Genomic DNA, 26,348 nt, shown 5'->3' with positions numbered 1-26,348 from the left:
GTTAATTGTCTGGTTTCAGAGACAGAGGGAGACGGGTGCAATATCAGTTTTTGCAGTGGAAGCATTTCTCTCTATGAAAGATTCTCTATTGACGATTTTCGATTTCTAGGGTTTGCTTGAGCCAGAAATTGTCATAAAAAAGGTTGAATTTGCTAGAGAGATTTTTGGGTTTAATCTGGCAATGGTCCTGGAATTGGGGTTTTTTGCGCGCAGAGAAAGCTTATGAAATTATGGGCCTTGGAGAAGGGGAATTGACTGGAAAATTATCAAAGGGATCGCCCTCTGTATCTTGTTCGATTTGCCTAGAGGTAGTAACAGAAGGTGGTGATCGATCTATTGCAAAGCTCAGATGTAGCCATGAATTCCATTTGGGTATGGAATCAAACCTCTATTGATCTATTCGAACTCCCATCTTTAATTTCTGAAATTTTGCCTCTTTTTTGGTGCAATTTGATATTAATAAATGGAATCTTGATTGATAAAACGGGGTCCCAGGGCCTCTCACTGGAAAATTAGGTAACCTGGATTCATGGGCATTTTTTGCTCTGGTTTTTGGGGTCGTTTTTGTGTAGATATGAGAAATTCATCCACAAGGAAGGACTTATATAGGGAAGAGCAGGAAATTTTGGTAATTGGATCAGTTGGGCTACTTTTTATTTTCTCAGTGGGTTCATCTTCTGTGCACTTTATGGAATAGAGGATGAATTACTGATGAATATTTTGCAGAAGATGAATCCTTTAAGGAAGGATAGGTGCACTTCTGGAATGGAGATTGGGTTTTCGTAATAAGAATAAATGCATGCGTTAACAATATGGGAGTTTTGGGGTGTCAATAGTTGGAAAATGTTGCATTTTTTTTGGGGCTAACCTTATGTGACTTTTGTTGATTTAATAGTTGGCAAATGTTGCAATTTGTTTGGGGCTCGTTGTGGTGTGGGCGTCATGAAAATGGAGTTTGAATTCCTTCAATAGAAGAAACACACATGGGACGTATTGTGTGTGGACGTTATCAAATAGAGATCTAATTCCTTCAATATAATAGACACGCATGGTCAATATTGTTGTATGGACATAACCAAATAGAGATTTGAATTCCTTAAAAAAAAAAGAAAAGCAATGTGGGGAACATTGAGATGCTGGATATTCCCTCTCCCTCTCTCCCTCTATTGTGGAGAGTTAGGATATTTTGTGGGTATGTTTTTTATTGCAGGTTTGTTTCATGGTAGAAATCAAAGTCATGCTTACCATATCAACTCTAATTAGACCATGGGTCAAAACCATTGCAATAATTTTATAATTTATCATTATTGCAGTGGTTTTGAGGCCATTTAAAAGATTTCAATCAAGTTATAGTTTGTCATCATCCTAGAATAGGCTGTATTCTGGACAAGAATAAATTATAAGCTCCTTGATAGCTAAGCATATATCATATTTACATGTCACAAACATGGTCACCCCCTCCCCCACCCCCTCCTCCCCTCCTCCCCTCCCCCACCCCCCCCTCATCCCCCCATCCACTCTCCCAAAAAAAATAAAATAAATCACGGATAAGTGATTCACAATTTTCTTCCACCCTTAAATCAGATAAACTAACTTAACCTTGCATAAAAATTTGACAATTTTCCTTTGGTTGCTTCAACACCTTATCTTTGTCTACCAAATGACCACTCCTTTGGAGAAGGTGATGTACACTCTTCTTCTCTCTTCATTTTAGTTTTTAAGTGTTTTTATTTTAAATTAACAAAGAGGACGATGGTTATATCAAGTTTCGTGGTTTGAGATTAGAATCTTCCCTCCTGGTGTATGACAGTATCTATTTGGGCTTTGCTTGATATAATAAGGTCTGTTGGGATTTCTGAAGAACTGGATCAAATAGTGAATGTTTGTTATGGTTCACGTCAAGACTGAAAGTTTCTCATGACATGGATTGTTAATATTCTATTTTGATGCTCCTCACTTGGTATCCAACTAGACGTTGACAGATTGACAATTTATTCTTTGGGCTTGTCTGGTTAGTGGTTTATTTTGGAGGATGTTGTATCTCAAGGAACTATTGAACTTCATTTGCTTGTCCTTGTGCATATAATTTTCAGGCTAGTGCTTGTTTATTGCATATTTGGTCTATCACCTTAGTACAGAAATCAGCTGTTGTTCTTCCTAATTTTGAATAGCGCGCCCACACAGACGTATGTAATTGGAATTGTTTATTTATGTTTGTCTTTTATCTGTTTCAGATTGTATTGGTTCAGAATTCAATGCCAAAGGGGTAATGCAATGCCCGAATTGTAGAAAGGTTGAGAAAGGTCAATGGCTATTTGCAAATGGATACCGCTCTTTTGAGGACTTTGCCGTGGATGAGTGGGCGCATGATGAAGATCTATATGATCTAAGAATTTCTGAACTGGTACACAAATTCATATCATATAAAGATTTCATATGGTCGTAGATTTTTTATTTCCATTAAGTATGGGTGTAAATTTTGGAAGGTCGGTGTTGATTTCTTTGAGAATTCCTATATTGACATGGTCTTTGACTTGTTATGTGGTGAGTTCACTAGAAATGTTGTGTACCATCTATGCCAAATAAAAATTGGGATTTTGTAGGGAACTAGCATGCATGCACACTTGAAAAAAAGTCTTGCACACTTGAAAAAAAGTCTTTCTGCCATTTTTTTTTGTCTTTTGTTTTCTACTCGTGAGATAAAAAGCCTCTCTGTTATTTTCTTTGCCAATCTTTCTTAGCCCTCGTGACTACTGTCATAGCTTTGGTAAGTCACGCGTAATTTTTGTTGCCTAAGTTATTGTTGATCAAATTAGACCCTAGTTACTCATAAGAGTTATTTTATTGGAATTATGGGACAAGTATTAATCTTTTATTTTCTTGTTGGTACACTTCTGATATCTTATTACTTCCAGATAATAATAACGACATTATATTTATTTCCTCTTCATGGTTTTGCAAGGAGTGATTTTTTTTAAGGAAAATGTTTAGGGATACTCAAAGTACACCCTCCCCTAAAACAAGGTGTCCAAAACAGATCACCACTAAGACCCCAATAGGCTGCCCCAACTACTCCCACTAATCTTACATTCTAACCCCTCCGATACTTTCTGAGCCAGTCAAATTTTGATCACATACAGTTCTGTAGTTTTTGGTCCTAAAAGTCCCCAATCACATAAGGAAGCTCTCCCTGTCCTCTCTCTCTCTCTCTTTCTAATCTGTCCCCACTCCCTCCATCAAGAATTCTCTCTTATCTTTCTCGAAAACATGAATGAGTGATCCTATTTAAAAATGTGGGTACCAATGAGATTGAAATTAATTACTAGTAGAATTCTATTTAACATTTTAGGAGGTCTTTATAGTGTGGCTTACCTGGTAATCAAACATTAAAGAAAATGGGTTCTGAAGGATTATGGGTGAGACTCAATTGAACTCAGAATGACAGAAATTTACAAAGTGGTTGGAGCAGTCAGTGAAGAATGTGTGAGGACTGCGGTTTTTGTTGAGTTCCCAAATTTTATGAATTTGAGTACCACTGAGGTTCCCAACCCTGTAGCCTCAATTTCAACGGTTTTTTACGCTAATAATTGCTCATGCATCCTCCCATCTATCTTGTTACTTCCTGCAAATATCAAGCAATCATCATAACCATTGTCAGACAGTGTTTTCATGGTCATATACCTGCAACAAGGGGATGCCCAAGGTTTCAAAAACAAATTATAAATGGAAAAAAGAAGATTTCTTGGTCATGGCTTCAAGTAAAGGCCGAAAAAGAACATAAAAGATAGTTGAAGGCATGCTTCAAAAGAATCTTCATGAAGGAAATTTATAATTATGAAAAGAATGGTCCTTAGTTATTTGAAACATTAGGATATCATCCAAGAAACATTAGGATATCATCTAGGAAAAATGCAAAAAGACAGAGAGGGTGAATAAAACCTGAAGGCCTCCATAATTACACCAAAATTTACTAGAAAAAGAGCACAACTTTGTAAACTGAAAACAAATGACAAATCAATAAAGGAGAAAAGAGAAGTTGAAATGAAACAAGAAAGAAGAAGAAAGAAGGGATGAAAAATAACCAGACATCCTGCACCAGTGAGGATCACTTTGGGAGAATTTGCAATAACATGCTGATGTTGGGTGAGGAAGAGAGAAAAAGTTAAGAAGAAGAGTGTGAGAAGATGGCCTGACACCATCGATTATTTTCTCACTCTTCTTCATGGTGAGTTCAGTTATTAGGTTTAGAAGAAGCAAAAGAAGGTACAATGAGGGAGGGAGGGAAGGAGGGATTTGTTTTGCAGTTGGGAACTTAGTGAATTTGGAACCAACAATAGGGTACTTTATGTCAGTGTTTTAAAATGCGGGATGCGGCCAACAGCGGTAGGGGGGTCGATATGGTGATGCGGCTCGATGCGGTCAGGATGCGGGTGCATCACGACGATGTGATCAATAAATATAAAAATATTCTAAAAAATCTAAAATAATAAGTTAATGCATAAAAAAAAATATGGAGGTGATATATGTGATAGTAAGTATTTTAATTTATTAATTAACTTCAAAAGTATTAGCTGTCGGAGATTCTGTATCCACTATCCCCGAATAGAAACTAGAAACTTGAAACTAGCTTAAAAACACATTCAACAATCAACAACCATAAGCACAAATTTGCAACCACAAACTTTAAACTTTAAAGTTACAAAATAGTGATACTACAAACCAAAAGTCCATGTCTCCATGAAGATTAAAGAGTTTTGAAGTCGAGCTCAAGAAGAGTTAATACAATCATCCATTCATCATAGAAGTCGTCTTGAGAGTTTGCATGTGCATCATCATCAATATCATCCTCGGTGCCCTACATGTATTCTTCTTCCTCGGTCCTCCATGTATTCTTCTTCCTCAGTCACCTTTGAGTCAGCCTCCTCCTCGACCTCTGAAGCTGATGTGCGAGTGCGACTAGACCCAGCTCCTCGACTCCTTTTAGCTCTAGTGTTAGGTCAATCTTCTTCATTAGCCCCTGTTGCTAACTCGACATAGAGCTATGTAAGATCCTCACCCTCAAACACACGCTCTAGTCTTGGATCTGTGGTCCACTCACTTGTGGAATCACCATCTGCTTCATACAATTGAATAGGGTTGAGGTTCATGCGATTTTGATGCCTCTCACTAAGCCGCTCAATATACCGCACATAAACCAAATCATTCAACTTCTTCTGCTTCAACCTATTTTTTTTTTTGGTATGGAGCTGTGGTAGAAAATTGAAATTAGATAAATTAGATTTTAGATTAGAAAATTGAAAATTGAAATTGAAATTCAAGAAATAAGGATTAAGGAATAAGGACTTACATGTTCAAATGCACTCCAATTGCGTTCACAACCAGATGAGCTACATGTGAGATTCAACACTCGAACAGCGAGCTATTGTAGATTTGATGTCTCGCTTCCATATAATGCCCCCCATGTAGCTGTATAATATTTTATAATTTAGGTTATAGATAAAAATTAAGGTTAAACAAACAAACAATTGAACTATACATAAAGTCACAGGCAAGTACGGGTACTTTTGGCCTTTACCTGGATTTGTAGTATCTCTATTTTGAGTAGCAATCTCTCTCCCAAAGTTTCCCAAGCCTAACTTGAATTTAATCAATTCATGGCTCTGGATCTCATCTTGGATATCTTTATCAGGCACCAACCTCTCAAGAACATCTAAGAACCCACCATTTATTATACGATTTGACTCAATGGATCGGTGCTTGTAGTAAAGAGATGGGTTTAGAAAGTAATCAGCTGCATGGAGGTGCCTGTGAAGCTGGGTATCCTATCTCCTATCAATAATTTCAAGTATAGATTTGCGTTATTTTCATCATCCTTTAAACATTTTTTTATCTCTACTCTTGCCCTAGTCATTGCCTCATGTATGTAGCCCATAGCGGGCTTCACATCACCATCAACCAGTCGAAGTACTCTCATTAAAGGGCGAGCCACCTCCAATGCAAGAATTATTTGACTCCAAAAAGATGTATTAATTTGTTTAGCTTTTCTTCCATCCTTATGCTTTGACCATTTACTTTGACTCCATTGCTCTGAAGCAAACATGGTTCTCAAGGCACTTTTTTTGCTTGGCTAGGCTTCGAAGAGTGAGAAATGAAGTGGCAAATCTAGTGATACTCAGTCTCACTAATTCTCTCTTCTTTGTAAAAGACCTCATTGTGCTTAGCATTATGATGTGATTGTAAATAAATCCAACAACAAACATAGCTCTTGAAATCACCCCACTAAATATGTTGTACCTATTGCCTTAAGCATAAGATTAACACAATGAGCTGTGCAAGGAGTCCAAAACATATCCGTCATCTTCAAAGTCAAGAAATGCCTAGTTGCAGCATAATTGGCACCATTGTCATAGACAATTTGTACCACATTTTTCTCTCCAACAAACTCTACAATCTCATCCATCAAGCCACATAAGTATGTAGCATCATGTGACTTATCTGATGCATCAACATACTTAACAAAAAAAATACCTGTTGGACAGTTAATTAAAAAAATTAATGAATGTCCTCAACTTCCCTTCAGACCAACCATCACACATAATAGTGGCCCCATATTTCTCCTACCCTTCTCTTTGAGAAATCAAAATTTTGTTGACATCAAATACAACATCCTTCAATAAAGGGTTCCTAACTTCATGTAGTGAAGAGGCACAAGTCCTGGGCCATATTGCTCAATTGCCTGGACCATACATGCAAAACTTTTGAGGGTTATAGTATTGAAAGGAATGCTGGCCATGTAAAACCACTTTGCAATATACTTACATACCGACTTCCTCTGTTCTTTCTTGTATCTATTTTCAATTGTGGTTTGTTTTTTTTCTTCCTCTCCTGAACCACAATTTGGGGCTAGAGGTGAAAACAACATCCATTGGCCCCTTAGAGAGAGGTGTTATTTTCTCAACATTACCACCAATATTTATAACCCTCTCTCTTGAGATTGGAGTACCCTTTTGCCTTATCGCAACTTCTGATATATCATCATCATCATCAATATCATCATCAAATAATTGCATATCATCAAGTAATTCTTTCTTTTCATTTTTTTTCTTCTCTTTATCTTTTTTCAAGCTATCAATGTATTCTCTAATCTCCTTTTTTATTTCGTAGGTAGCTTGTGGGCATGCTCATACATTCCCAGAAATTCTAGCTTAGTGTTATTTTTGTCGAAAAATACCAACCATATAAGTATTTCCATAGAGCTTACAAATCACAATTTCGATCTTTCGGATTTTTTAGTTTGGCATATTTCCAAGACGGATCCTTATTACTAGAAGATTGGGAAGAAGACATTGCCTCAAAAAAAAGTGCTACTGTGGAAGGAAAAAAAAGTTACCGGTTTTGAAAGCAATTATCGATTTCTTCACGGCCTTTGAAACCTTCGATTTGTCGTCACAAGTTCACCTAAATTTTCCCAAATCAACAACCAAAAGGTTCAAATCAATATCCAAGTATCAAAAAATCTCCAAATCCAAGATCTCAACCAAAAAAGATTTCCGCCTAATTTTTTTTTTGCTCAATTTGATCACAAAAATTCCACGAATGTGGCTCAAAATGGTCATTTAGGGGGTTTAATGCCCCCCCCAAACCATTTCCCCCAAATTTCAATGGTCAAAAAGACCATTTTGCCCATCCCCGAGGGGCAAAGTTTAAAAAAAATCGTGGAACTGTATGCGGCTAGATGCGCCTAATGCGCTATGCGACTCTGATGCGCCGCATATGCAGGCGCATCCCTCAAAACTGCATATGCGGTGAATTCTGATGTGGTGCCCAGCGCATACCGCATGATGCGCCCGCATATGCGGCGATTTAAAACACTGCTTTGTGTGATTAAAAATTTAACTTTGGTTGAAAAGGTATGGAGGTTGTTGGATGTAGAATAAGGAGGAGTATTTGGGGTCGCCTGTTGGGGTTCTAGAGGTGGGGTGCTCTTTGACACTTTGTTTTTGCGGAGGGTGTGTGCTATGCAAATTTCCCAAATGTCTATTATATCTTTTCCTTCTGTGTGCAATCCATTTGGTGCTTTCTTAATATGAAAGATGATACCTGTGGTCTGTCTGTTAGATGCATATCATAATCTTCGTTGCTTCTGTGGCTGATGGTTCCCTCCTAATTTGTTGTCAGAAATGTTCATTATACAATTGTGAGGCTTGAAAATAAATCTGTTGATTCTAAAACATTTGATCTGTGTACTCTTTGGTATGCTAGAGCTCCACAATTTGATATCTAAAAAAAGGAACTGCAAATTGTAATGCACACAGGAGGACGAAATTTCTAAGGCCAGTCACATTCAAATAGGAGGACAGTTGTTTGTAAAGGATTGTTTGCACAGACTTGAATGTCTAGCTTGGGTGTATTGGCAACAATAAAGTTCTTCTATCTCAATTGGTGCTTTGTGTAGAAACTTATAATATGGCGAACCACGTGTATTAGAAATTTTTAGATATTCTCCTTTGGTGAATGGAGCAATATTGGAAACTTTTGCACTCATGCTTGTAAGGCAGTCATATTGATTCATGGCAGTCATATTGAATCATTAAATGAATAATGTGAATCGTGTCCTAGTTGTTACCAACTGGCTGCATTGAGTCATGCCAAGTTTGGCAAGCTTGGCTGAGTCATTGATCTTATGGTTGTACTAAAATGTATCTGAGCAAAAGACAAATGGATGGGTTAAGATGCACTTCAGACTACAAACCTTTTTTCATGTTTGTTATAGTCCAAAGACGAAAGGGATATTGTAGTTAGAGTGTGTTGGTCTTGCATTTTAGGCAAAAGGGGGCAAAACATAGCATAAGGATTATGAAGGTTTTTTTGTTTTGGCTGAATGTTAGCATTTGTATTCAAAAGAATGTGAGTTGTCAAATCTAAAGACTTGAATTGTTCGTTATCACAGGAGAAATAAAATGAGTGTTTACTAGAGGGTGGGGATTGATTGATATCCGTTATAAGGTTATGATGATTGTATATAGGGCTCAATAGATTGCCATAGAAAGTTCATGTCACATGTGATTGCAGTTATTCTTCTCTAGGATGCCATTTGATGGGAGCAAAGGCGCATCACGGTGAAGGAAACACTGATGGGTGTCGTGGGTGTTCATTGGTGATTTAGGGATGCAGCGGTGATGATGTTGCAATTTGATGATTCCCCTGGCATCCTTGAGTCTCATTTGATTAGCTGGTCTTTGAACTCAACTTGTAACAACTGGGGCATGTCACGAATAGAACATATCTATTTGGATATCTTTATTTCTAATATCCAAGCCCTCTTTTTTAGCCTTTGTACATGGGCCTTGTTCCATTTCACATCGTAAAAATCACTGATGCCATTCTGAGAATTAAATTGCTTACAGGTCTACGAATGTGTCCCTTCTATATAAGGAATTGATTAATAGTAGAAGGGGTTTGCTAAATGTCATAATATGGGTCCATAAACTCTTTGGGGTTTGGCTATGATATTTGGTGATATTTTCAACAGTTGTGATACTAAGAATGTGACTTTTTGCACATTCTTATGGGACCTGACCTCTTGTTTCGCAAATCTTGAAGATTCACAAATGTGTTCAAAATCTCTCTGGCTTTCCTACCACTGCTGTCAACAATAACATGCCGTACACTAGCATTCAAGGTGGGGTAGGGAAATGGATGATGGGGTTATACAAGCTGGGTCGTCTGGCCTATACTGTTCTATGGGCCGGTTAGCTCACAAAATCTTTATATATATATATATCCATATGCGTGTTTGTGAAAATATTTTGCACGATATGTGGCTCTGGCTCTGTCTTTCTTTTTGCCATTTGATGAATATGGATGGCACAAGATGCATTGAGACAATGAGTGTTAGTGCATCTTGTGCCGTCCATTTCCATAGGACGGCACTGGGGCATGGACCCACTGCTGTATAAGAACCTTACAACACACACACACATACTCATGTGGGTTTTGTTAGGCTACTCCTTTAACCTATTCATCATTTGTTGGACACTTAATACCCCTGTCTCTTAATACCAAGCTTTTTGAGTAAGGATGCTTTTTGTCATTAGTGTGGTTTAGATAGATAACTTTGGAAGAGGATAATATGACATTTTATTAGCCTTACATAGGTGATGTCACACCCTATGTGGATGATATTGAATCACACATATGGGATGTCATTCACTAGAATAGTTAGTAAATGTTTCTCTATAGAATATTTCTACTTTAGCCTTGATTGATTACCTAAAATACCTACACTACTAACAAGAGGTTACTTATATTAAGGGTATCAAGTCTTCAAAAAAGTCGAGTAGCCTAATAAAACAGCACACGCATGCTCACGCACACACATATCTAAGGAGATTTGGTCCACCTTGGTGCAGACCGCTATAAAGTTGCCCTACAATGCCTACATCATTTTTGAGGGCCTTAGAGACATTTGTTTTAAGTCCAAATTTTGGACACATACTCTCTAGGATACAACAACAAATGAGATTGTGAAAAAAATGGGATATAGGATGAATGATGGTTTTCCCTAAAAAATGGGGTCCAAAGGGTCTCCCTAGCTATGGTTTTGTTGAGCTAGTTGGGCACTGTAACGGTCTGCACTTGGGTGGACCAAATCTTTTTTCATATATATACACACACACACACACACACTCATATATACACACACACACACTCATATATACACACACGCACACGTGTTTTGTGTGTGTGTTTGTGTTGCTTATGTTTAAATTATGGTTCCTTAGTAGTTTTTGGTCCTACATTGCATATTCGGTGCTTCACTCAATACCCTTCCCTTGATATGCTTATATGCTGACCTATAGTGACTTAGGAATTTTGTTGCTATGTTTTTGGAGTATACTTATATAAAATCAAAATCCATACTTAACAAGCTTTTAAGTTTGTTTGCAATATTCTGTTCCTGTTGTGTTTGCAGCCATTTGGGTTTCAATGGTGCCCATATCGTGGATTTTCTCAATTTTCTGCATCATTTGAGTAAGTCTCATAACTTCAAATTGAAAGCTATTTTTGTTTATTTTTTTTTATGGGCCTGTCTGTGATAGTAGCATTTTAGCTTTTTCAAGTCAAATGAGATGGGAATTGTTGACTGCTCTTTTTTGTAATTTGATGTTTTATTAGTCTTCTTTTAAAGGCTTAATTTGATATTTGGAGTTCCCTCCTATTTCATTATCGGATTTTTAGCCTATATTAGTCTCCAGATGCTCTTATGGGGCATTTGGATATTTATGTTATATCTTAAATAACTTCGATGGTAATCTTCCATGGCGAATTACTATGAAGAATCAGTAAATGGGCCTATGCCACCAAGGGGATTCCCTTTATTTCAAGTAATACTTGGAAATCCTGAAAAGTCATGGGGCAGTGAGTTATATTGGTCTAAATTATTTATTTGGTAGTATCTCAGCATTTCAGAGTAAGGAGGGAGTCTTTTGCTATACATAACTTAGTCACTTGGAAGGAATTCATGGAATCTACATTGTGTTTGGTGTTCTTTTATGTAACTGGGGAATCCTAACCTTATTACAGTTCTTGCTCTCTGTTTTGATTGATGGTTGACTTAGGTGGCTAAAATGGTTTGTAACACTTGTTAGAATACATTGGTATCAATTTTTCTTAAAATTTCCAGGTATGACTACTTTGTGAGGTTTGTGCTTGATTGTTGCAATTGCTACAACGAACATTTTTTAATTGATGTGGTCCTTTTATTCCATTTGTTAATTCATGGATTCTTCTACTTTCTATATCTTTCTTATAAATTAGAAGTCAGTACAACTTCATGATTATCTGATAAACTCAGGAATAACCTATCTGTTCTTCATTATGTTGAAATTGATTTAACAATTGCCCCAACTTTGTTTAATACTGTATTTGATTCTGGTGGTTGCCACTGCTTGGCTTTAAGAATTTGCGATTGGAGATGTGTGGCTTGAGGAGTTGGAAGGAGAATGGTGGAGCTTGTTCCAGGTGGAGGGGTAGGCCGGATGTAAAAGTGTGATAAGTTTCAAAAGGTTTAGTTGCCAAAGATTTCAGCACGGTACCCTGGGCTAGGTTGCTAGGATTGCTGCCAACAAATATGTTTCTAATAGAAGAAGCTATAAGGAATAGATAGGCTTTAAGGATCCCCTGATATGTAGTTGCAAATTCATTGATTTCATAACCGAAAAATTAAATGAATGAGCTAATAACCAAGGATGAAGACAAGCCAAAGTTCCAGCTAAGACTTTGGCTTAATGGTGAGACACACGGTGTACAGCGGGGAGAGGTCTTGCGTGTCGATCTCTCTTAAAAAGCAAGCTTTTCTACCCCAGAACAACGCAGGGAATACAAACCACAAACATGCACATGAAGTATGTGGTTCACCACAATTTATGGCTATCTCTACAGGGCAGTGATATTGGGTTCCGAAAGTGTTGAGGAAGAAAATATTGAAGTTAAAAGGCTAGAACTGGTGCTATGAGAATTGGACTAGACATGGAATTGGACTGGTTTTTTGGTTTTCTTTCAAAATTAAGAATTTTGTAGATTTTTTTTTGAGAAGGTTAACCTTAATTTTGTAGAATAAATAAAAAAATACGAGAAGAACAATCACATGATATTGAAAGAAAAGGAAATTTACAGATGAAAAGAGGGCTTTTGACAAATTTTGGAGGGGAAAAAATATTTTAAGGCCATATTAGAGAGTGATTAAACTCACAAGGGAGAGGATGAAGTAGATTAGTCCCACATTGGTCATGTGAAGCAGTCTTACTTATAGTTCAGAGATACAGACCCAGAAACGAATGCAATCAACACCAGCTTGGGTAGATCTACAACTAAACAGACGTGTGGACCATTCACTCCAAACAATAATGATTCTCAAATTTTTTAGAAGTGCTAAATATAACTAGAGAAGTAAGAATAGTTGGAATAAAAAAAAAAAATTATTGTCATACATTCAATGGTAAAAAGGACTTAAGAGTAAATCAGATCCTTATGGCTCCGTTTTATGGAGAACACCTGTCTGCGGGCCTCTATCTTCCTCCCCTCTGTCCCTCCAACCTTTCTTCCTTCCCATCAACCTCCATGTCCATCCCTTCCCCTTCCATCTCTAGCTACAACAGTCCTGCCAGCCTTCTCACATCCGCCGGATGGTGGACATCTGTCCACGGCCCTTCAACCCCCTTCCCTCTATCTGCCCAATCGTTTTCCATCTCTTCACCCTCAACCCACACCTGTCTCAACTAGCTCGCCAGCCTCGTATCCCTCATCATCCCTATTCTCTCCTTCCTCGAGACCTTCGCCATCTAGCTCACCCTCTTCTATTCCTCCTCTTTCCGTCATCTTTACGAAAACTATACCCATTTCATTCATCCCTCTAAGCCTTTGCCCACTCTTCCCCCATCTTATCCCCCTTCCCCCTCTCTTCCTTCTTTGGCCTTAACATTCTCCCTCTCCCTACTTCCTTTCTCAGGGTGGACTTCGGTCAATCACAAGCGCCATCAGAGAAATCATTGCAACCGTCAGTTCCACAATCATACGGTTCAATGAGATGGTCCACAAGGAAGATCACGGTTATCAGTTGGTGGCACCCCTGCACTCTAACTAGGCACCTCACACCCCCATAGCCAGCAGCCCATGTGATACCACCCCACCTGGTCCCCACAATTGTGCCACGTAGTACACATGCTCTTTCGCGTGCTTCACAAGCCACCGCCCAAACCCTCCCGCCTATTTCCAAATCTCATGGAGGTTTAGCTTGGTCACCTGACCACCTTTGCTGTACCCATCCCTTGACACCTGGTGGACCCCTACATTTGTGTACACAGCTCGACCCTTCTTCATCCCATCTTGAGACCGATTGCTTTGCTCCTAGACCGTCCATCTCTGGAGATCGCCCTTCCACAACTCCATCTTCTCCATGGGCTCACCATTGCACAATCATTCTCACTCTTCTCCTTCTCTTGTAGCCAACCCCCCTCCCCTCCCTCCATGACCACCCTTTCCAGGTCGGCTGGAGCTCCTCGCAACCCCCCTCTTCCTCCCAGGGCGGGTCTCTCCATCCTTCCCCGACCTTTGTCAACCTCCATCTTGTACCCTCTCCTCCCCTTCTTCTTTGGCCCCCACCCCTCTTCACCTCTTGACCTCCTCTCTGCCCCACATACCTCCTTCAACACGACCAATTTTGTGCCACTTCTTTGCACCTCTTTCGACCATCATCACCTCTGCTCCCATGCAACCCTTGACCAGGCTCGCCTCTCCTCCAAACCCTCCTCGGCCCCATCCCTATACCCCTAGTCCCCTACTTTTCCTCGTTTTGGGCCTAGCCGTTACCCTTCACCTCTCCCATACCCTTCTACGTTCTTCACCCTTCTCCCTCCTTTTGCCCTTACCATGGCTGTCGATATGCCATGCCCAACCGCTCCTTTCTGTCCCCTCCTTCCCTTCTCCTTCTCTGGCCTTTCCCTCTATCCTCTCACTAGCTCCCCCTCTCGGGCACTTATCCTCTAATCAGCTCCCCCGCTTGTCTTCACCACGGTGCAACCTACCCAATGTGACTCTCCATCCATCACAGTTGGCTCCCCTTCTCAGCAGGAACCACCCTACTCCTCCCTTCCTGCCCCCCACATCTCCATCCCCCCCAACCCCTCCTTGTCTCTTGGTTTGGGAAAAATCTTGGCCCAGCCACCTTCGGAATCCAACAGAAGTCCCAAGCCTCCCCTCCCCCCCACTCGCCCCTCATGGGGTGAGTACCAGCCTTGTTTCCCTTGCAGCCTAATCGACAACCTTCTTGCTCATTACCATTTAGATCCTTCGGCCTCTCCTCACCCTTCTGGCCTCCCCTCATCCACACCACCAGGATGCCATTCGTTCAAGATTTCTCCAACCACAACCTCCGTCCCCATCTCTGCTACAGCCCCTCCCTTCCGCAGTACCTCGCCAACCACTTCAGTTATAGCCTCCAGACGTACTCATCGGCATCAGTGGACTCTACTTTCGTCCAAGACATGGATCAATCCCAAGGGGACATGCTCGAGGTCCTTAAAGTCATGGGCATTGGCATTGAAGAAGCTTTGGAAGCTTTCATCTCATTTAACCCCAACAATCAACACAAGCATGGAACTAAAGAAAACGTGAGCTCTCCAATTTAGTCTTTGCGATGAACTGCGACAAGGGAACACCGGTGGACATTCCCTCCAAGTCCTGTGCCTCTTCCTCCTAGCCAACCAGGCACTCTTCTAGGCGCTCCTCAAGGCACACCCGACCCCTCCCCTCTTCATCATGAGGATACTAATCTGGAACATCCATGGCCTGGGCTACTACAACAAACAAAACTTTGTTAGAGATCTATGCTCCAAGTTCTCCCCTTCTATTCTTCCACTTGTACAAACCAAGCTCCCTTAACCTACCCTTCCCGTCATCTGCAAAAGCTGGGGCTTCAGACCTAGCCAGTGGGTTGCCCTCGGCGCACAAGGAACCTCTGGGGGAATTTGGGTACTCTGACCCTTCCATCCATGTCCTCGTCACCTCTCGGACTGGCTTATTCTCTGTCACCATGGTCCTTTCTAAAGCCTTTGATGGTATGCTCTGGAAGGGCACTATAGTTTAAGGTCCAAATTTTGATAATCTCAAGGACTCCTGGCCGAACTCCAATCCTTGGTCTCTTTGACCCCTTTTGGGCCGAACTCCAATCCTTGGCCTCTTTGGCTCCTCCTGGTTGGTGTTTAGGGAGAGATTTCAATGTCACCAGATGGTCCCACGACCACAACTCCACCCAAAGAATCTCCCTTGTAATGGTCCAATTTTCCGGTTTCATCTCCCAGAATCAACTCTTCGAAATACCCCTCGAAGGGGCTCAATTCATGTGGTCTAACCATTCCATCAATCCCTCTCTTTCCAAGTTGGACACGTTCCTCACCTCTTTGGAATGGGATTGGTCTTTTCCCAAGGCTCATTCCTTTGCCCTTTCGAAACCCACATCTGACCATTTCCCTATCCTTCTCGACACTCAAGCCATTGCAAGGGGCCCAAAGACCTTTCGGTTCGAGCTTTCCCGGCTTGAGGAGCCTAACTTTAACAATTTAGTGCGTTCCTGGTGGGACTCTTACACCTCCTTGGTCCACAGTTGGGCGGCTTTCGACTTCAGTGGAAGCTCCAATTCTGAAACTCTCTCTCAAAACTTGGAGTCAAAATCTTCTTAGTAACTTTTGGTCACAGGACGCTGATTTGCTCCAGTCTGTCCAATCTTGGGACTCCATTAAAGAGTCTAGACCTTTAACCTCTACTAAACTTGACCTCCGATCCAAAGCAAAGTTCGACTACCTCACTCTTCTACTTAAAGAAGAGATCTTCAGGGCCGAAAGAGCCAAGGTCAAGTGGCTCAAACTCGGTGATCTTAACACTCGGGTACTTCCACAAGAAAGCTAACTGCATGAGGAGAGAAAAATCCATCTCCCACGTCAGAATGGGCAAAACCATTCGAGACCAACCTGCTCTCATCAGCCAGGCAGCGGTTAACTTCTTCTCTCGCCTTCTCTCCTCCACCTAAGGGGCCAGACCCACTATGCTAGACCTCTCCTTCCACACTATCCCCTGACCAGTTAAGCTTGTTGGGATATCCATTTTCTGAGGAGGAGACTCTCGAAGCTTTGAACGACCTCAACTCCGATAGAGTACCTGGCCTTGACGGATAGAAATAAAGTAGAAAGAGGAAGACATAACCATAACATATATATGCCTTGATAGAAACTTCTTTATGGAAAGGATTAATGCATGATATCATACCCAGTCGCGCTTTTCAAAACTTTCTTGGACATCATCCGACGAGATATACTGGCCTTCTTCTCTAAATTCCACTCGGGCGGGGGGGGGGGGGGGGGGGGGGGGGGTGGGGTTAACAAAACGATGAATGCCACATTCATATGCTTTTATCCCCAAAATAGAAGGAGCTGAAGAACTTTAAGACTTCAGATCCATAAGCCTAATCAACAACTTTTGTAAGTTGCTGTCGAAGGTTTTGGCTACCATACTCAAGGCTGTCCTTAACCATCTCCCCCACCTAGGGAATCTTCGTTAAGGACCGCCAAATCCTTGATGGGGCACTAATTGCATTGCACGATTGCATCCACACTCACTACACCTCCAGGATCCCGGCATAGTCATTAAACTCAACTGGGACAAAGCCTATGACGACATAGATTGGTCTATTATAGAAGAGACTCTTAGCCGGATGGAATTTGTTTTCCTTTGGAGGAAATGCATCTGCAGCTGCAACTCATCCCACGTTTTCTCCATGCTCATAAACGGGTCCCCCAAAGGCCGCTTCCCAGTGACTAGATGGCTTCGTCAAGGAGACCCACCGTTTTTGTTTGCCATCACGTCTGAAGTCTTTAGTTCCTTTATCTCGAGGTTGTATCAAGCGGGCCTCCTCAAGGGGTTCCACTCTAGTAGCCACGGTCGCATCATCTCACGCCTTCAGCACGCAGACAATACTCTCCTCTTCTGCGATCCCTACCCCCAAACCAGTGGACACCCCGCTAATGTTCCTCAAGTGCTTTGAGATGGCCACAAGTTTTGGGGGTGTGCACTGACCCTCAACAGGTCCAACTATTGGCATATAGGTGGGGTTGCTCCGTAGGCAAATTACCATCCACTTATTTGGGACTCCTGCTGTGCATCGGAATGCGCCGTCTCTCCCATTGGAGCCACATAATTGACAAATTTGATCTCAGGTTTGCAGGATGGAAAGGTTGATTTCTCTCTCAAGCTGAAAGGCTTGCCTTGATCAAGGCTACCCTCTCCAATGCCTCAGTGTACCAAATGTCCCTCTGCCACCTTCCAGCCTCAGTTGTGACCAGGCTTGAGAAGATGATGCATGTCTTCTTCTAGTTGGGCAAAGGAGGCCACAAATAGGACCTTATATCGTGGCCTAACCTGTGCATGCCCAAAGCCAGAGTGGTTTGGGTATCCGTAATCTCAGATCCCATAACAGTGCTCTTGGCAAGTGATGGTGGAGGTTTGCCACTCAACCCAATCAGCTCTGAAGGGAAGTTATACGTCACAAATATTGCGATGATGTGGACCTTTGGGCCCCTCGTGCAGGACTACTAGCAACATATTCGGCTTTTGGAGGTCTCTTCTCCACTGCTGGGATCTTTTCCTTTAACTCATTCGGTTCAGGCCGTGAGAGGGGAACATGGTTCGCTTCTGGTCAGATATGTGGTTAGGTCACACACCTCTTAGGGAACAGTTTCCCAACCTCTTTTGCTTAGCTCGCGATGCTAACTCAACCGTGGCAGACAACTTCAACACCATGTACTCAGCTAGGACCTGGTCCCCTAACTTTAGAAGGAACATTGCCGACCATGAGTTGGGAGAGTTCTTGGCTTTAGCTGACATTCTCCACTATGTGTACCTTCCCCCGGCAGGGGAAGACAATGTCATATGGTCACCAGCAGCCTCAAGAAAATTCTTGGTCTCCTTTCGTCCCCCTCAACCTACCCGATCACAGCCCATCACCTTTGTTATTTAAGGTGTGGACTTCTCCCCCTCCCTCCAAAGATCCAAGTTTTCAATTGGATTGTGCTCTATAAAGAGTACTTCCCATTGATCAAATTAAAAAAAGAGGGGTTCCTCTACCTAACCGATGCGCTGTGTTGGGAGGCCGAAGAAACAAATGAGCATCTTTTTATTCATTGTGAGATCGCTAGAGCTCTCTGGAGCGACCTTTTCCTCCTATTCAACTGGTCTTGGGTTACTCCATAATTGCCCCCCAACTTTTCCAAGTCTCCCTCTTCATCCCCTGGCCTGAGGCAAGAAAAATCCTTTGGAGGTAGCTGCCACTCTCTGGGTTATTTGGCTAGAGAAAACAACAGGATATTCAGGGGCTACGGAACTTCGATGTTCTCATTGGTTGATAGAGTCAGATTCTTAGTTTTCCTTCTGGGCCAAAAGCCAGAAAATTTTTAGACTTCTCCTACTCAGATCCTTATAGTAATTGGCATTCTTTGTTGATTTTGAGACCTCCAAGGGTTTCTCAGGCTTCCCTTTGGAGGCCACCGGAATTAGGAACCTCCAAACATTAAAAGTTTATAAACGATGGGAAAAACTATATAATTGGGAGAAGGCTATGATGATGATGAAAAGATGTGAAAGACTATATAGAAGATGTGATTTTGAAAAAAATTGATTTTTAACTGGAATCAATTCAGAAAAATCTAGAAAAAGAGAAAGCAGAAAACAAAGCATATTATTATAAAACTCACAGATCATCATTAAAAAATAAAACCATATATAAACATAGTATAGTATAAATTCTACACATTTTTCTAGATTTCCAAGTTTGTACCCAGGAACTCAAGTCACGAGGGTGCCAATCCGATCGGCTGAGTCTGAGGCGACTCAGCTAATCTTTGAGCACTGCATACATTAAATTTTAAACCGAAATCTATAAATCTAAAATCAAATTCCATTGAAGAGAAAAGAAACAGAGATAGAATGAAGGCGTGAGACTGGAAAATAGATAGCCATGAGGTAGCAATTCACATTACTTTTTTCACATTTGGGTTTCTTTTAAATCTGGCATAAAAGGAAGGTTCCCTTTCTAGTTTTTTTTTTCTTCATTTTATTAAATAATAGTTTGGTTGGGATTGAATTTTAATTGAAATTTCTTATAGAAAACTTACATTTTTATTTAAAGAATGCTTTTCAATATTTTGGATGGTTTTCGGAGTACCTGTCTTTCCAAAAATGAACTAAGATGGTCAAGGCAAACCGGGTTTTGATCATACTGAAACTTGATCTGATTTTGGATTTGGTCGAATTGGCCTTGTTGAGTCATGGTTCAGCCCATTGGCCTTTTGAGCTATGGTCTTTACTTTTTGTTTTTTTTTGGTTAATTCAGTGGGGAAGACAAGCCCCTACCCGTTTTTACAATTAGTTTGGGAGTCAGTTTTTTGAAGGTATTGGTGGGGTGGTGTCAGTGGGAGTGGAAACCACAACATGGTGACTATGGTGTGGGGGTGCTACCGCCACAATCCGAGCCCCTTTTCCACTATGATCTTTACTGGTTTATGCGTTTTGTTTATCTATAAATAAGATAGCCTATGAATAAAGGCTTGCATCCTATCAACAAAGTTTTGCAGTGCAATTAAGAACTAATAAAGTAGGCCAAATTTGAATGGCCAAAGTCAATAACTAAGCCTATCCATTGGATGGTAGGCTTGGCAGAGGTTCCCCAAAAATGTGCCAAAAAAGGCAACAAAATATCTTGGCTGACTGTAGATCAGGTGAACTGGCCGGCCCATCCCATTTGCTTCTGGCTGTTTCAAACCATTTTCCATGCTTCTTCCTTGGACAGGATCAGTTTTAGGTTCAGCGTTGGTGTAAGTCGGTCATATTGACCAGTCTGGACCAGATTTTGTAATACTGCCTCAAACCTCCTAGACTTTTTGTCCATGCATGAGCCCCAGCCCCATACTTCTTTTATCTTGTACTGAGGAAAATCAAGGGCCCAAATTCCTTGAACATAAATTGCCAAAACCACATTGTGAGGGCATAAGAAAATTTATTGAAAGATGTATGCTTGTATTATAGTAATCAATAAATGCCCCCACAAACCTTCCTAATTCCAGAGGTGACATGCTAGAAAAGTTATTGAAGGATGCCATGCATTCCCCCCCCCCTTATTTTTTTGAAAATGAATGCCTTTATCCTTTTTTTTCTTAGTAAAGTATTTGTCAAAATGGAGAGAATTAGATCCGGAATCCTGTCTTCTGAATATTTTATTTCCATTTGACTTTGATGTGAATTAGGCATGTGCTGGGTAGGGTAGAAAAAGACTCTCCCTCTATGGCGCATGTGCAAAGCACTTAATGTGGCAATCATGGGCATCAACTCACATATGTTACAATACATGGTTCATCCGGCATGTGTGAAATGAATGATAAATGTTATATTAAAGTCAAAGGATTCAAGTGGAAGTGCATTTATCATTCAGCGAGGCTAAACTAAATAAATAATTTCCCTGTGAGATGGGATGAGAGAAGTTGGAGGAAGAAGTTGGCAAGGTGGTTGAAAGTAGGGGATAAGAATACCAATAATGAACAGTAATTAATATTTCTCCAACCAAAGGGAAAAAAAACCCTATTAGGAATAAATAAAGAAGGGAATAAAAACACTTTACGGACATTTTAGCCTATGTGAACCTTCCTTTTTCTGTTTTTCATGGTTGATGAAACCCGATGAAGGGACTTTTCGGAAGAAAATGAAATGAGGTATCTATGGCAATTGTAGTGGTCCTTGGTGATTTTAAATGTTAGGTGATGTTTGATTTTTTTTTATCCTGATAATACGTCCTATTTTTCCCTCAAAAAGATAATACATTTTATTTTGAATAGTCATTGGACGAACTTAAGTGAACCCAATTGTCGATAACCTGAGTTGCATGTTGCAATTTCTTTTGAATCTATTTGGAATGAATTTTAAGGGCTCAGTTCTCCATTTCATGTTGTTATGGAGCCTCTTTTTTTCATCAGTCCAGGTGTTTTTTTCCTACCCAATTTGTTTGAATAACTGATGTAAGAAAATCACTAGAAACTGGAAATATATGTTGATATACAGTAATTATATTTTAAATGGAACTGCATCTAGGAGTGGTTTTCGATTTGCAAAAATATGAGAGTTATCTTGTGAAATTACATGGTGGCATCTGTGCTGTTCGATATTTGTACTATGATAATCGCATATACATATTTCTTTTACGTATATATTTGTTGGAAAAAAAAACTTCAGTAATTATATTTTAAATGGAACTGCATCCAGGAGTGGTCTTCGATTTGCAAAAGATATGAGTTATCCATCTTATAGAATTACATGGTGGCATGTGTGCTGTTCGATATTTGAACTATGACAATCACATTACATATTTCTTTTATGTTTATATTTGTCGGAAAGAACTTTGAAATTAGTTGTTGGCTCATTATTTGGACGAAAACTTGGATAAGAAAGGAAAAAGCTGGGAAGTGAACCTTAGCTTTACTATTTGGAGAAACAAAAACCAAAGGAAAGGGGATACAAAATAACAGAGCTAGTAACTACCATGGTTCTTGTGTGTCATGATCCCTTTGGGTGAATGAGTGCCATGATTCTTATGAGTTATGATTTGATTCAAGCAGCCTCCCTATGCAAATGTCTATTGACTTGGTTAGGTCTCCTATAAGTCAGCCATGTTCTTATATATTGTATGGAAAACTGAGAGTTGTCACAATAAAAGAAGTACCACAATATGCGAATGTTCAGCTAGGTTATCGCTTGCTGCTCTGTTTTTAGTATGTCACCTCCTCTTTCATATTTTTCAGGCCATCTTAAAGTTATTTGTGGATTGGACCTCTTAGCTTATCGAGCCCGTAAAATTCTTATACGAGTTGTTCTTAGTTGTTAGGTGATTATGTTCAGTGCAATACCGTGTATGTAATTAGATTGAATGTCACAGTAGGAATTATTTTGTTTCACATTCCCCAGCAAGAGGAAATCTTTGTCTCCAGTTTCTAATTTTTCTCCAGAGGTTGTAAGTGTCTGTATGTATGTACAGTGTTGCCCTTGTAATGCAGCCAATTATTTATCTACAGGATGGGGGGAGAGGGAGAGAGAGGATCCGTTATTAGGCATTTTGTGTTCAGTGAGTTGGATTTTTAGCTGGTGATCTTCCCACTAACTATTTCACCGTTCCATTCTGCAGGGATGGAGAAGAGCCATTAAATACCCGTAAGTTTGTTATTTATGCTATTGCTCTTTTCATTCACGCCTTCAAGGGAAAAGACCATCCCATTAAGTAGTGACATATTGTGCATTCAACAGATCAAGAGCTGCTTGGGCACCTCGCTGCATTGGGTGAATACTCACATGCTTCCTCTTCATCTACCCATGCTTGCCCTCATCTGGCCATGGATGGTTTCTCCCACCCTGAAATTCTACACCACAATTGGCAACACCACCACCACTCTTCTTCTACCCATTTCTCTCCTATGAGTAGCCAGGCTAATGTGCCGTCACAAGGGGTTCGTATGAATAATGAGATGGAAAGTAGTGCTCATTTAAGAGGATCTTCATTTTTGCAGCCATTTCCTCTTGGCCATACGTAAGTATCAGCACTATTCATCTAATTGCTCTTGAATTCTGCATTTTCTGATAACTGATGAAAAAAATCTGCTGTTTTTAATCATTAGATCGATTATGATTCATGAGTCATCAAATCCAGATTTTAGTTAGGTACCTTGTCGAGGGGGTATTCCCCAATGTGGCAATTTCTCGAAATTTATGAAAATCAAGCGAGTAATTCTCTGAGAATCTTGTCTTCATTAAGAATGGCAAGATCCTTCCAGCTTTTGAATCGTATCACCTCAAGAGATGAAAATTTGGTTTCAACTGGCATAAAAATTTGCTTGGCTTGAATGCCTTTCTCACAGGGGTTTGACTCCAATGTGAAAGAGATATGATTTTCACAAGGATCATTTCCCTCAGAATTAATTCTATAGTTTAAGATTTATGCTTATGTTCGTGTGTGGGGGGGGGGGGGGGAAGAGAGAGAGATTCATCCATCTTAATTAGAACATTGAACTTGAGAACTCTACCTCACCTCTTGCTCTCCCTCTCTGAAATAATTGAGAATCATAACCCTAACCTTTGACTTATTTCTACAGATCGGGTCCCCGAGTTAGTGCAGCCTCTAACCCCCGGGCTCACCATGCCCGTGTCCATGCCTTCATTCAGCAGCAACATCAGCAAGCTGGCGTGGGTGTGGCCCCACCACCGGTTCATGGAGGTGGTCCAACCCCAATCTTCCCCCAAGGCAGAGGTGCTGTAACCCTAGTCTCGGCTTGGGAGAGAGAGCGCTATGCTCCTTTCCCGTGGGTCCCACTTGATGGTGAGTCCCATTGGCTTGGTGGGCCCTTCTATAACCCGGCTTCACTTCACCGTCTGGAGAGACCGGGCCACAGCCAAAGTGGCTCGAGACCAGAGGGTGCTCATGCTACCCAAATGACAAGAATGCACCCCTTCACATGACCTTTATTTTGGGGAGTTGTGTTGCTGGAACTGTAAACACCGGCATATAATGAGACAAATCGATATCCGAGAATAATTTGTCGGTGAGAATTTGGGTGGAAACGATCAAATGGGTCTGTGCGGTTTAATTTTGTTGATGGGCTTTTTTCTTTGTTTTCTTTTTCTTTTCTATTTTTGGAGGTATTATTGAATTTCTTTCTTGAATGTGCTTTTTTTTTTTTTTTTCTTTTTCTTTTTCTTCTTGTCTTTGATACTGATACTAAGGGAATGATGAGAGGAGGATCTGGCGTTTTGCATGTCTTTGAGATGATTGGTTCGGCGTGCATCTTGGGAAACGTTGGGGCGATACTTGGTTTCATTAACAGAATAAGTTTTGCATTGGAGCAAATTAACAGAATAGGTTTTGAACTGGGGGCAAAGTCTCCTGTATATATATATAATCTAGGTAAGGTATATCAAATTATCTGTAAGATATAAACTATTTAGCATTTTCCCGATATTTGATTTTATTTTAAAATACCAATGAAAACACAAATAATCATATGTTGATAAGTTGGAATAGTTGCAAATGTATAAAATGTTAAATAATGCAGCTTTTATAGGTATTTTGATCATTTTTCACATAAGCTGTCTAAGAGACGGATTAATTGGGGCCGCTATGATGAACAGTGATGTCAAGAGGGTGAGACCGAATTCATGATCAATTTTCTGGCCCAACTTTCCACTACAAGCTAACTCCCCTCCTTTATCCCTGCCCCTCCTCGCGTCTCTCTCAGAAGACTCTCACTTTCCCTACCAAATTCCTTGTTGGTCGCTTCCACCCTCCTAGGAGTGACTTCAGAGCTATTGAAATATGGGGGTGAACCTGAACTTGCCTGCCGTAGACTTTGCTTCTTTCCACCTTCCCTTATGAAGATGGTGCCCATCCGCTTCTCAATTGGCCCTCTCCTGTCTTCGAGGTGGTGGAACTATCCCTCACCAAGTGGAGCAGAGCTTACGAAGCAGGTTGGCATGAGTTCAGTCATAATGAGGCCAAGGGAACGAGTCTAAGGGAGCGGGACAAAGGGGCTTTCTCGGCCCAGAAGATGTGGCTGCAAGTTTCCAATTCTTTGTTTCTATCTTTTGGAAACACTCAGAATTTCTCCCCCTGGGGTCACCATTCCTATGGTTGGAAATGGAAAGGCAGTTCTAGTGCCTCCAAATCTCTCTTCCCCACCTTTCCATCACCATTTCCAGGCCCACGGACCTCCTGACTGTGTAATCCCTAAACATGACCGCAATGTACCAGTAGTCCACAACGAGTGGACCACAGTGAAGCGCAAAAACCGCAGGAGGCCCATCCCCCACCCCACCCCACCCCTCTGCTTCCCCCCTTCTTTGGACCCTTTCCTTCTACAGACTACAATGCCCCTTCCTCCAAACTCAACTCTTTCCACCTCTTGGACCTGCTTCCTAGCCCATACCGTTTTCCCATCCCAACCCAGGGTTCTACTCCCCTCCTCCGCTCGTGCCCATCCCTTTTTCCCTTTGGTCACCACCTCACCCCGCCCTTCTCCCCCCCTCGCTTGTTACTTAACTGGGAACACCTCCTAGCAGCAGCAGTGGTGCTCATCACTCTGTCTTGAATCCAGAGTCTGCCTTTCTAGCTTGCTCAGGCCCTCTGGTCCGCCATCTTGAGCCACTTTGGATGGTACTGGGTTACCCCTCCATCCATTCCTTATGTCTTCCAGCACCTTTTCTCCTCTTTGCTCAAACTGATGCAACTCCTCTAGAGAACAGCGGTGTTTGCCCTTATTTGGACCATTTGGATAAAGAGAAATCGAATGATCTTTTTCACACAAGAAAATCATCGACCTGCTTATTTGCTGGGCCAAGAATAGCAAGTTCTTTAGGCTCGTTTCTTACTTGGATTTCTTCTACCAATGCGGCTAGAAAGTTCCTCGCTCTTCCCTTTGGTAACCACCCAACTGGATCAAATCAAACTTAGCTTCGATGGCTGCTCCCCGGAAACCCGGGGCCAGAAGGTGTCGAAGGCCTCTTTAGAGATCCGCGCATGCTGCTCTCTTACTCCATACATACATATACGTGTCGTGGATTCTACTAAAGTTGAAGCCACTGCTAACCCCACTCTTGGCAAAGGCCGGAGCCACCCAATCCACTACGTCCCAGATGCACATTTTCCGGACCCGTGAGGTTTTTTGCACAGGGCCTTGGTTGTTTTGGGGGCCCTCTCACACACCTTTGTATTC

At 41.1% G+C, this 26,348-nt stretch overlaps 1 protein-coding gene across 2 annotated transcripts; it reads left to right on the top strand.

Moving 5' to 3' along the window:
- On the top strand, positions 1-24,395 carry RFI2 (RING/U-box superfamily protein). Of its 2 annotated transcripts, none has more exons than XR_016050125.1 (6): positions 1-372; positions 2,235-2,404; positions 10,976-11,034; positions 22,665-22,800; positions 22,894-23,173; positions 23,736-24,395. XR_016050125.1 is itself a non-coding variant. In XM_011623631.3 (6 exons), exons 1-6 carry the CDS (start codon positions 231-233, stop codon positions 24,097-24,099), a joined length of 1,041 nt encoding a protein of 346 aa, XP_011621933.1. In that variant the 5' UTR covers positions 1-230; the 3' UTR covers positions 24,100-24,395. The 2 variants fall into 2 exon arrangements, 1 of the variants encoding a protein (XP_011621933.1); XM_011623631.3 differs by having other exon boundaries at positions 22,775-22,800.
- The last annotated feature ends 1,953 nt before the right edge of the window (positions 24,396-26,348 follow it).

The sequence above is a fragment of the Amborella trichopoda genome, chromosome 2 (assembly GCF_054954075.1).
Source record: "Amborella trichopoda isolate Santa Cruz 75 chromosome 2, AtrichopodaSantaCruz75HAP2 v2.0, whole genome shotgun sequence".
Classification (NCBI taxonomy): domain Eukaryota; kingdom Viridiplantae; phylum Streptophyta; class Magnoliopsida; order Amborellales; family Amborellaceae; genus Amborella; species Amborella trichopoda.
Note: the sequence above shows the minus strand (reverse complement) of the source record. Positions and strands in the feature narration are given on the sequence as shown.